This window comes from Chroicocephalus ridibundus, chromosome 5 (assembly GCF_963924245.1).
Source record: "Chroicocephalus ridibundus chromosome 5, bChrRid1.1, whole genome shotgun sequence".
NCBI lineage: Eukaryota > Metazoa > Chordata > Aves > Charadriiformes > Laridae > Chroicocephalus > Chroicocephalus ridibundus.
This window is the reverse complement of record NC_086288.1, coordinates 1135998-1148424: the sequence shown is the minus strand read 5'-3', so window position 1 is coordinate 1148424 and position 12427 is coordinate 1135998. Positions and strand designations below refer to the sequence as shown.

The 12427-nt window shown below is 49.8% G+C and overlaps 1 protein-coding gene across 1 annotated transcript in view; it reads left to right on the top strand.

Moving 5' to 3' along the window:
* Positions 1-4087, top strand: part of ANTXR2 (ANTXR cell adhesion molecule 2) — a 101647-nt gene extending 97560 nt beyond the window's left edge. Inside the window, exon 17 of the mRNA XM_063335378.1 lies at positions 2219-4087. Within this exon, the coding sequence (XP_063191448.1) occupies positions 2219-2257 (39 nt within the window). The 3' untranslated portion in view covers positions 2258-4087. The remainder of the gene's footprint in view (positions 1-2218) is intronic.
* Positions 4088-12427: the final 8340 nt, after the last annotated feature.

Here is a 12427-nt window from a genome sequence, read left to right as displayed (position 1 = left end):
CGGCCCCTCTTCGTGCGCGGCACTCACCGGCTTCATGCACTCAGACCTTGAAGAACTTATTTTTGATTCCAGTGATTATTTCAGACATCAGGTAAAGCACTGAGCCACTAAAACACCTTCTAAATGCAAACACCAAAATTAGTAATAGTCACATCATTTGCCCGGAATTCGTATAAATTCATGCACTGGTACCTATCTTCAGAGAACAGTGAGAAACCTACAAACAACAGCAGAAATTTTGTATCGATGGATAAACCGCAATATTAATTATATCAGCGAGGAACTACTGCGGTTCCCCCGTTGCCTGCTTTCTGCTCACGCTCCGCAGTGCTGTTTTTCCACTGTGGCATGAACTGGGATGTAGACACCCTGGCTGGCAGCGTGCATTTGACATTAGCTCACTTGTCAGAGTCGCACAGCGCTTCTGGATTCGGTGCTCCAGAAGTACTTTGCTTCTACGCCAGGATTCATTTTGGTATGTTGTTTAATTAAAAAAACAAAGAACAAACCAACCCAGCAAATGGGAAGGCACGTGAAGATGTCCAGGCCTATTACACTTTGCCTTAAAGGCACCTCTTTGCACTCTGGGTTGATTTCTCGGCATCTCTTCCGCGTTCGTAATACAGACGGTAGCTACAAGAAGTTACTACAGTTACCGTACCCACCTAGTCACCAGGTTTACGTTTATCATGCAGCTGACAGGAGCAGCATCACGAGGAGAGACAATCCCTTGATGACAGCACTGGCCCTTTCGTGCCAGCCAGGGGCAGGTGCCGGCCGAGGCTTGCTCGAGCAATGCCAAGTAACGCTGTGTGCCATCGCCCTCCCCGTTACCCCGTAAAGCATTCACACCGAAATAAAGCAACGAAGGGAATATGAAATTCAGCCCTAAGTTCATCTGGTGATGCCATCATCTCTTAAGAAGAGAGCGGCAATTCTGCCCCAGCCACGCATCGTTAGAAAGAAGTCCGGGTTCACGCGTAAGCACAGCTGCCTCTTCCCAAACGAGCGGTTTCCCTGGCACCATCTTGACAGTTCTCTTAGAAATTGCTTCACAGACACGGCAATTTCAGAGTCCTCGACTAGGAACTGAAGGAGACAGAGGCAAGGAAACACGCTGAGCTTTTTTCCTTTTGAGGAAGCTTTCACGTAAAATCCCTCTCGTGAGACCCGCACCCCTGCACACCCTCGAGGGTCTCCCCACGGTGCTGTGGTCCCGCTGCGGGACGGGGTGTTGGGCACAGCCGGTGGGGGGGCTCCCTCATCAGAACCTCACACCAAAACACACGGTACCGGCTGGCATCCCCTAATTGTACTGCACATCTTGGCAAACAAGTACCTAATACTTCCACCTCGGAGAATCCCCGTCTCCGGGCGGAGAAGCCTGAACAACGGCTCTCCGAAAGCTGGCTTCGTCCATCACAGCAAGGAGCGTCATCGCTGCCGTGCCCAGGAGAGCTGCTCTGTTGGGACTACACCCTACTTCAGAATCCCATGATCAGTTGTTTGGGCATCTAAATAAGCTCCGAGAAGTGACCGGTGATTTTTAGTGCTCATCCCAAATTAATAAAAAGCGGTCACGATTTTTGCTAGTGGATTTGTTACGTTCAGCTACACCAAAAGCAGTCAAGGTTAATCTGGGCCCATTTATGGGAGAATGGTAATTACTCTGGTACGACACCAAGAGAAACCGCTTTTTGTTTTGGTGCACCGCGATTTTAAAGAACGTAAGAACAGAGTTTATAGAGGCAGAGCTCGAGTTATTGCTAATAAAATACAGTTTCAAATCAGCAGCAGCCCTGCTAACTAACAGTCACATCTCTCTGCGCGGCGTGGGGTGAGGATTTGGCTCGGGGGAGATCTGTGAGGAGGATCTGTCGTCCCCGTGATCTTCCCGTACCGTGCTTAGATAGGTTTGAGTTTGCTCACTGCTGCTACCGAGAATCTGTAAATGATCCTCACAAAAGACCTGGGAGTGTTCAAAATGGGTCTTCTGTGTCATCGCTCCCTTCCTAACATCGTAAATTTGTAAGTCAAATGCAGTGCCTCGCTCCGGATAATTTCCATTAATTCTTAAAAGGTTTTTCATGGGTACGTTATTTTCACAAACATCTGAATTTAAATTACAGCCTTCTTCTAGCATCTGATATTCAGCATTGGAGAACCTTGGTTGCATTTATTACTCCACCAATAAGAGCTTCTCTCTCTTCCCCCTCAGGGCCGATGTATCAACTTCACCCGAGTTCCGTCTCAGTAGCAGAGGAGAAGAGGACACCGGGAGGAGAGACAGCAACATCGCCACTGTTCGACAAGCAGAGAGAACCGAGCGCTTCCTTGCATTTCTTGGCTCATCCTCAAGCCCGAACTCCGAAGGTCCCCGCATCCCCGCTGCCAGGAGCCGGCGTCGCCGTACCCGCTCCCGCTCCCACCCCGGTGCGCTGACACTCTCCCATCTCCCGCAGGGAGGGGACGAGCGGCGGTGACCTGCATGCCCGTGCTTTCATACACCACAGAAGGGAGAACACAGACACCAAAGATGACAATGTTTTTCTACTTTTGTTACTTTATGGTTTTTTTAAGGACTACAGATTCTCAGGACGTAATGCGCTCTTAGCGGAGATGCAAAGTTCCTCAGATGCAGCGATGGCACGTGTTATTTAAGCAGGGACTACTCGCCCAAGGCGGAGGGGAGCGATTCCCACCCGGCTAAGCAAGCGCAGGAGCCGATGCCTTACAGCCATGTCAGATCGCAAACCCTCGCGAGGCTCCCATCGCATCGTGCCTTACGGGAACCTTCTGACTGGAAACCTTGTCATTCTAACACTGAAAAGTGCACACGCATGACAAAATGTAGACAGGATGCCTCAAGGTATTGGTAGCAAGCAAGACTTTGCCCTTTAGTTTCTGAAGACACCTTTCTTTCATTATGCACCCGGGACAGGAAGAAAATTAATAGAGCGTTATTCCACGGGAAGACAGCCTGTAACCAGAGATCTTGAGCGGAGTTTGAGGGACTGATGCTTCAAGACCTTGACACTGTGGCTGGTGGTTTTTTCCCCTTTCCTGCATTCAGAGTTCAGTAGCGCATAAAACATCATCATCTATAAACATACCTAGCAGTCGTAGGCTTACGTATTTTATTTTTTTTTTTAGATTAAAAAAAGCAGTAGCCACTAAGCTGGTATCTCAGGGTTCCCCCCCCCCCAAATCTCCAAGGGCTCTTCAGCGTCACAAGCCAGCAACTCTCTTTGCATGAGAATTTCAAAGTTTAATTAATATAATTAAAGGCAACAGCAAGCAGCAGCCTGTGAAGATTTTGCTCATCTTTTTTATGCCTTTTGACATTGAATGACCTATTACTGTATGTGCATTACTCGGTTTGAGGGGGCACCGAGCATTGGTTAGGATCCAGCAGTGGAAAAAGACCTCCTTCCATCAATTTAGAAATTAAATATAGGGGAGCGCCGGCCATCACAAAACGTTGACAATGTATGTATTATAATTTTTTAGAAAAACCAGTGTCGTGTCACGTCGACGATGCCAAATTATGTTAGCGTGAGCGGAAACACTGTGGGGGAGGAAGGAGGGAGCAGCTGAAGAAAAAGGCTCAAATGATCCAGTCACTTTCGATACTGTACTTCAGATGCAAAATGGATATTCGAGTCGAAACCTGACAAAGCGCGCCCGCTTTGATGGGAACTGGTATAGACAATGACCAGTGGCTGGGTCAGTGGGATGTCTCTCTGCGAGCAGGGAGGCTTATCAAATGACACTAAAAATAAGTTCAACAACCATCACGTTGGAGGGGAAAAGGCGAACATTTCACATTTGGTGGGCATGAATGTGCGCAAGATGGAAAGAGCAATGCGAGGCATCCTGGTCTAATTATCTCCTTTGTGCTCTTCATTGAAATTGCGAGGGACATAAATAATTCTCTTGGTCGATGTCCAAATGCGTGGCACTGCCCAAAGAAGCCTTAACATATATCCACTCGCTTACATCTTTTGCTTGAGTTTATTTATGTCACCGGTAGCCTCATCAACAGCCATGTGTGCACATTAGACTATAAATAAAATTATTATCTAGAGTTTCAGCGATCATTTCCTCCTTCTCCTCCTCCCCGCCAGCCTCCCGTCCTCTTTACAACTTACACCTCCGCTCCGCCAGCTACACGGTGCCCCTCGGGACCAGCTGCCAAAGGCAGCCCGCCTTCCCCTGGCGCGCCGAGGGCCTGCCCCGGCCCACCTCGGGCTCTCCCGGCTCTTCCGCCACTCCCGAGAACCCATGAGACCCCAGCACGGGCAGGACCCAGCGTTGGTCACATAGACGGGACGACGGAGTGCCCACAGAGATGGCTTGTCGCTCCCGTACCTCGCGCAACGGCAGCCTCCATAGCCCTGGCCCGTGGCTGGGGATGGGTTAGCCCAGTTGCGTACAAAAGGCTGATGTTATCCCCAAAGCCCAACCATCAACGAGTCTTGGGCTAATTTCAAGCCACTGATTAAACCTCTCTGTACTCTGCAGCGTAGCTTGAGATGAAGAGCCAAAACTAGGTGGGTCTGGTAGGACCCAGGTGAGGTTCTGCACCGCTTCTCCAGATCCTGAGGCAGTACAGGCAGAAACACCGACCTCGTCAGCCACCAAGTTAAAATAAGCTCTGTCCCGTTTTACTAACTTTCCCTTCGTCTTTAATGTAAAGGCGACACTTCTTTTGCGACGTGGTGGAACTGCCGGCTTGCATTTTGAGCAGCGTGTTGCATAACAGGAAAACATGCAGATGAAGAGGATTTTTTCCCTCACGTGTATCTGCTGTCTCTCCAAGAACATTTGTAACAAACAGAGCCACAGAAATAGAAATCCACTAATAATCCTCTCTCCTCTCCAGCCGTCTATCCATATTCATTAAAAACTGTGGAACGCGCAATTTTTCACAGAGTGGCTGATACCAAGCAGAAACGTATTTCAGGTATCTACATTGATTTTCCCTTCTCATCGGCATGATATCGCAGTATGTTACACTTTCCGTTTAGCTGAAGATAATACCCTAAGAGTTCCATTATTATACAGTGTGGAGTATCTGTCACAAATAATTTGGGGGGCAAAGGCACAGGGTAACAGTACTTTAAAATCCACTGATTCAAAATGACACGAAGAAAGATTTCCTTGGCACGAGAGCTCAAAACGCTTGAGAAAACCGCGATCGGGAGGGTTAATGGAGAACGTCCCTTGCACCGTTTCAAACCCTGGGTATCTCCTGACACAAAGCCCGTGTCCCGAGAACACCGTTGGTATCTATTTTAGCCTGCATAAGAAAAGTAACAGTCTCTTGAGAAACTAAATGAGCATAGAACGATCCAGAAAACATTATGCTTGTAAGTATGTGTAAACTCCACAGTCTGAAACGGTTCTTTAACAAGATGCCTGCTCTTATTTCAGATCTTATTTCCATGCCAAAAACATCCTCAAAATACAGATGACAGGGCAACTACAGGCACTGGGCAGTGTGACCCTCCACATCTTAAATTAGTTTAGGAAAGCTCTGATCTCTCCAAAAAAAGATGGGAGGACGAGCGTCTGCTGAGGGGAGTTCCCCTCCTCGGGAAGGCGCCCGCTGAGTGCTGGAGGGAGCCACGATGGCCCTTCCCGGCGAGGGCGGCCCCGCAGCCCCTGCGCTCAGTCCCTGGGACACAGCGTCGGTCTCTGGAGACCCCTGAAAATCAGAACAGGCTTGGGGGCTTGGGGGTGTAAGCAGGAAGATTACCATTGAGCAAAGAAAAGAATAAAACCTAAAAAATCCTGCCACACGGCAGTTTACAAAGGCTGAGAGAGGCAACAAGAAAGGAAGCCTGAATGGATTCTCACCCAGGTGCCACCAGCTGCGCTGGGACCCGTTTCAGATGTGGAACAACTGAGCAGAAAAACCTACGAGTGTTAGGAAAAGGGCAAGTTGTTCCCACTGTCTTTATGCTCCATTCCCCGGCAACGCCAGACGCCTGCGACGCCGGTGCGCAGCCAAGCCGGTGCAACAGAAGGGGTCTGCAGCAGACACGAGCAGCACTCTCTAACAGTCTCTCGATTTTTAAGAGATTTATTGATGCTCCTTTTACTTGATCGTGCTGAGAAACACAATACGAGAGCATCCCCAGCAAGGAACGCACGTTGCTGAAAATGTTTTTTTCTAAAGAGCAATGTACAAAAGGCACAGAAATACCCCCAGTCCTGGAGGAGCTCTGGTCCGACTGAGACAAAGCAGGATTTACAGGAATAGGAAACATTACTGTGGACGTTAGGATACGCTGAATATAACAAGGCTGTTTTTATTTTATACATTTTGATAACAGCAGAAATTAACTGACTGGAGTTAATATGAAATAAAAATTAAAATGGAATTTTCAGCGTTTCCTTTCAGTTTTTTTTTTTAATTTAACAAGAACTACAGCTTTCATCAACCATTATTCTGCTGGGCTTAAAGCGAAGGAGACGGGTCAGGCTGACGGAAGGTGAACGGTAGGGAATTTTCTCCCGTGCCACGGTGCAGGTTCACTCCCAGTCACCAGCGCTGCAGGAAAGTGGGGGCTGGCCGGGAGAAATTCGTGTGGGTATTTTTCCTGCAGGAAATTACCGCGCCACGTCTCTCCTCTTTTAATCGTCCTTAATGCGACATCACAACTCTGCGTTTTACACGCTGATGTTTACTGAGCGTCATCCCATTAAACTGTTCTAACGCGCCCGCATTGTAGGTGCAATCCCAACTCTGCCGTGCAGTGGTTTGGCTTTTTTTTTTTCAAGGCAGAAGATAACGTTATTTTTTAACCGTCTCGGTAAACGGTACCTCATGCACGTCATGTTCACATCCCCTCCCCGTGATTTCGACAGACTCCGAACACAGTTATTCAGCCTCTTCAAAATTCGTGGTGACACCAGGCTGCACTGCTCATTGTTTTCACTTTTAAGCACGTCCTTACAATTCAAATCACGTTGACGTACTTAAGGGGGGGGGGGGAGAAAAGCTGAAAGCCACAAGTAGGGTAGGTGCTACCTTTTGCTCTTCCTCCCTGCACATGGAAAGGGACCGGGGAGTTTTGTGGTCTGTCTTTTTAGGCAAAACATCCCTTCCCAGCTGGGTGAGAACCCTCTCTTTTATTCATCACAATTAGGCTGCAGGGAAGGGTGAAGAAATGGAGTGCTATCAGTGAGGTGTTTTCCAGGTGGGAAAAATCCACACTTTATCCTGTGGTTACTGACTGCTGCCTCGTGACTAAAATAACACTGGTCTGCTGCAGAACAGTTTTCTTTTTTCTAGCTCATTGGGAAGCAGCGAAGGTGCCGTCACCATCTGTCCTTAGATTTTAACTCCCTGGAACTTCTCACTCACAAGAGGAGGCTCGGAGGAGAATTTTGGAAACTCCATCTTCAGCGCCGGGGCAGGAGGCTTTGCCCTTGTCTTCAGCAAAGAGAAGAGGATCCAGCCCAAGGAGGTGGGTTTGAAATCCGTGCCGTGACAAAGGCAAGCCTTGGACGTCAGGAGGTGGCAGACAAAGTGTATGGAGGAGACATTAGAGCAGGTAGAAACGTACCGACCAGGACCTTCAAAGATTACAGCAGGCAAGCCAAGTAAACGATACGTTTGCTAATGAGCATCTTCTAAATACCTCTTGTGCCATTACAAAATTACTTAATGTCAAAATTTCTAGTAAAAGCCTTATTAGACCTGGCATGTACTATTTTATTTCACAAATCTGTTTTGCATTGGCTCAATTAAAATTGTTATATATTTTTGGGTCTTGTGTAGGTGCCATCTGTTTAACAGTACAAGTGGGTCCTGTGATGCACTTGTAAATTTTCTGCTGCAATAATTTTTTTAATATAATGAGGGACTTTGGATACAAGAAACTGCCTATACTCAGTGATTTTTTATTTTTGGCAGTCAACTTAGAACGATTCTTACCGCGTTACAAGGATGGCTCCACATCCTATGGAAAAGCAAACAGTAGATCTACATGTTTGCACCAAACTCATATTATTTAATTCACACTTATTTTTTTCATTTGCTTGTTCTGCCTTGCTTTGTAAAAGAGCTTATTTTCCCAAACGGCAATCCATCGGATTGCTCTCAGCTGGTTTCCTGTGGCTGTAGAGCTACTTGGACACGTGTCGAAGCTGAGCCTTTGCCCAAGCAGCAGCGAAGCACAAGGGTTTGCAGGAGCAGCGGGAGCAGCAAGAGCAGCCGGGCCCAGGCCCCTGGCACCAACTCGCCCTGGAGAACCAGGTGGCCCAGGGATGAGGACACTGGATAAAGCACAAACACAGTCAACTTTGCAGGCCAGGACGCCACAACGGGTGGCCACAGACCAGCTCAGGCCCGAGGGGACGCCCGAACCCCTCGTGAGAAGCTCCCCGTGCCCAGAGCTCCGCGGGCTGGAGCTCACCTACGCCACACGGGGGTCACACCCGGCATCCCCGGCACACGCTGCCACCCGCGCTGCTGCCGGAGCCGGTTAAAACTAACGACACACACATCTCATTAGTGCGACTGGGAACAAATGCACCTTTTTGAGGCAAAACCCCCACCCGCACAAGAACAGTCCAATGTGCTCTACAGCAGAGCAAAACCTGGGGACAAATCTCCTGGGAAACAGAACTACAAGATTTTTTTATACTTGGGGGTGGGTTATTACGATTTTTAGTTCTTGCTTTTATGTCACAAGCACTGAAATGCTGTTCCGAAAACACGATGAATTACAACAAAGCCCCAAACCCCACCCATTGTTATTTTTCCTTTAAAAAAGGTAGTCTCAAGTTCTTCTGCTGAATTCTCCGTTGCATTGTAGGAGAAAAGTATTCGCAAGGGCGGCAACACTGCAGCTTCTTTTGAAGTTCTGTTTTGCTCTATAGTCAGGAGAGGGACGCCAGACCCAAGCACACAGTTTCTGTACGTAGAACGGCTTTTTCCCGTACAGCGGACCAAGCAGCAGACAGAAAAGCGCTCAGCTGCCTGCAGTGCTGCTTCCACGCTCAGCAGGACAGTCCCCTCGGCGGTCACCAGCCATCAGAGAGGGAAGGGGCTTGTTACAGACCCTTCGGGTGGGCCGTAGTACCTTGGCCACCCTGCACGACGCCCATTTTTGCTTCACATTCCCTGCGCACTCCCTGAGGCTGGCATTGCTCAAACGTGGCAAACCCACTCTTTATCCCCAGCCGACGGCTCGCCGGCGGCACCACCACCCGCGGCCTCTGGGCACGCATGCATGGAGCCTCCTCTGCTAACTGCAAGCGAAGATGAAACCGGTTTCCTAACACCGCACTTCTCCCACGACATCTTGAGAGAACTGGAGGTACCCAAAGGACACGTCTTGTCCGTTTCTGGATTTTACTTACAAGACTGGAATCAGCCGCGGAGAGATCCCTCCCTGACCAAATCGCTTGCCTTTCATCAAGAGCTCAGAGGCCAAGTCCCACCCCGGCCCTGGCCACCTGCCTGGGCATTTAACGCAGCAGCCTGGGACACCTTCACTCCTTCCAAAAACCTCTCCCCGTTACCCACGCGCTCAGCAGCCCCTCGGTTCTCGGGACAGCTGCCGAGGGCACTGCCAGCACCCGCAGTACATTGTGTCTATTGACGGAACCACAAAATACTGATTAAATTACGTGCTTTAGCCAACCTGTGCAGGGAAAATTAATTGAACTGCAAAACTGATGGGTTCAGTGTTACCTTGTTGGAACGGGGAGGCTGGGCTATGTAATGCTTGATCTCCTTTTATTCGATTAAGCAAATTAGGAAACAACAGTGTGAAATGCATTATTGTACTAATATGATGTCCAAAATGTGCATCTCATTAGAGCTCTGGCCTTGATGCTTTCTATTTGGTTTCTCTGTCAGCTGAGGAAGAGTAAGTAGGCCAGAAACACATATTTTTCAAATTACAGTGGAATTGCCCGGTAATAAACATCCTATTCTGTACAGGCTTTAGTCACTTGCATATCTCCTCATAAAAAGCACTTCTAAGCTTCTAGAGAAATTTAGAAATGGAGGCGACACTGCAGGTAGACGATGTCGGAGCCAGAGCGCGTTGTCGATTGACCCAAGTTCCCTTCGAGCTGAACGCTGCCTCGGAGAAAAGCAGCTCGACGGGGCGCGAGCCCTGGGGGAGTGGGGACACTGGAGCTCCCCGAAGGGACGGCTGACCCCTCAGAAGGGGGTTTCGCAGAACTCGCCTTGGCAAAGGCGCCTGTTGTGGTTATCTGGGGAGAAAGAAGGAAGAAAGCGGCAGGGGTGAGGGCCCAGCTCCGAGAGGAGCTGAGGGGACAGCCCGCTGCCGGACCTGGGCTCTGGAGGGAGCTTTGGGGCAGCCAAGCCTGCGCCTGCCCTGGGGCTCGCGGCAGGGCCCCCTCCACACCCCTCTCCTCTAGCAAAGGCTGGAATCCAAGGTCACGCCATAACACCAGGGGAGAACAAACATATGGTATAAAAGTAAAACAACACTACATTTCATCTGTAAAGGGCTTTTATGAGAAGAGCCAGCTCAGATATAAGTTGGTGAAGGGTCACTTCACAATATAGCCCTTTCAAATTGCAGTTTAAACTCAGAATTAATTATCCTCTCACTGTCTTGGGTTTTCTTTTCTTCTTTGCTTCACATTAACTGCAGCTGAAATTATTTTAAAGCAATGATCTTGAACGTCATGTCCTTCAGCTGGCCCTGAAAATCCATTTTCTATGGAAAGCCTCCTTTCTTTTCCAAGATTTCTGTTAGTGTATAAAGCTCATCAAGGCTCTGGTTCTCTAGGGGTGTCAGATGCTCGAGTAATACCCAGGTGTCTGCCTGCTGGACCAGCTCCAAGGTACTTTATTAGCATGAAGAGGCCAATTTGAAAGCAGTTTAACTCCTTCGGCTTTCAGGGATCCAGCGTGCGTGTCCTGCAGCAGCAGCAGGACACTGAGCGCATGTGCACAGCTACAAATACAAATTCTGAGTCATCAAGTTGTGAGATAAAAACAGAACATCAAGGGCAACAGGCACAGGCTGAGACGCGCCAGTCTGACAAAATAGGGTGTTTTTTTTATGCAATGATACCTATAAAAAAGTATCTTTAAGGCCAGAACCACTCAGAAGCTCCCCCACCCTTTCGAAAACACCACTTTTCCCCCTTCCTGTGTTAACCCTGGGCACAGCAGAGAAACACGGGGGCTCCCCCTCCTGAAGCCACCACAGCTGCATTTCAGGGAGCTATTTCCATACTCCAGCTGCTCTCAGCTCACAGTGAGATGTGCAGTTTAGTCATGGCTGTCAAGGGAAGGAGCAGCTCTCGGGGCCATGTTTCTTGCTCCCCGCGCTGTCCCAGCGGGACGAGATGGCTGCAGGCCTTCTGCACACCCATGGGGTTCACAGCCCATGCGTGGCAGGCTGCCGCGATACCCTGCCGCACAGCGACACAGCAGGAGGCAAGGCACCTGCTCAGCATGAGGGACATGTTGACTCCCTATTTTACCTTCCTATTCCGCATGGTTTTCCGAGGGAAGGGAGAAAACACCCAATTTCAACACGTTGCATAGGGGATGGTCCCAGTCCAAACCAGGCTCTACAAAGAGTAACTGAAAGCGTATTTCTGAGTTGACTTCAGGCTGGAAAGCCTCCCTCTCTCCCTGTACCTCAGGGAGTGCTGTTCCGCGTTCTCTCGTGAAAAGCTTTTTGATTTCCGCCTCGCACCAGGGTTTCCCCTGGCACCGCGTGAGGCTGAAGCACGCATGAGGCACCGCATGAGGCAGGACACGCTGCAGGGAGGTAACGTCCGACCCCCTCTGTCCCCCGCGTTGCCCTCAGGTTGTTCTCGCAGCTCCCCCACGGCCAAGGCCAGAAGGACGGCACGAGCGAAGCCAAGACAGAGCCCGAGAGCCAACAGGCTGCACCTTCCCTCCACGTCCTCCCCGGAGTGAGCCGGAGGGCTCCGGGGAGCCACACAGCGCAGGGACGGCCCTATCCCTTCCCCACCCCAACAGTCTGGTAGCGGGTGTCAAGGAAAAACTGCTTCAGACAGGATTTTCTGAAGTTTTTCACCAAAGCTTAATGCTGCAGCTCGGAAATAAACGGGACTATCACTGACATCGGCCCACAGACAAATTGGTGCCAAGAGCTCTCGAAAATTCCTCCCCACGAGCTCAATAGTTTTCAGGAGCAGAAACAATCCTGTGGCACAGGGACTGGCTAAAACTTGGTGAAGGGGGGCTGTTTCTCACGAGGGTCACCGCAGGCGCTGGCCAAGGGGCTTGCTCAAGGCGGGACGGGGGGACACAGCCCGCCGAGGCAGCAGGGACCCATCAGCCCGATGGCCAGCGGGCTGGGAGGGGCTCCACAAGCGACTCACAAATCTCCGCTGTCTTAGGGCCGATCCTGCCAGGGAGAAAAGTGGCTGGCGCTGCCCCTGGCTG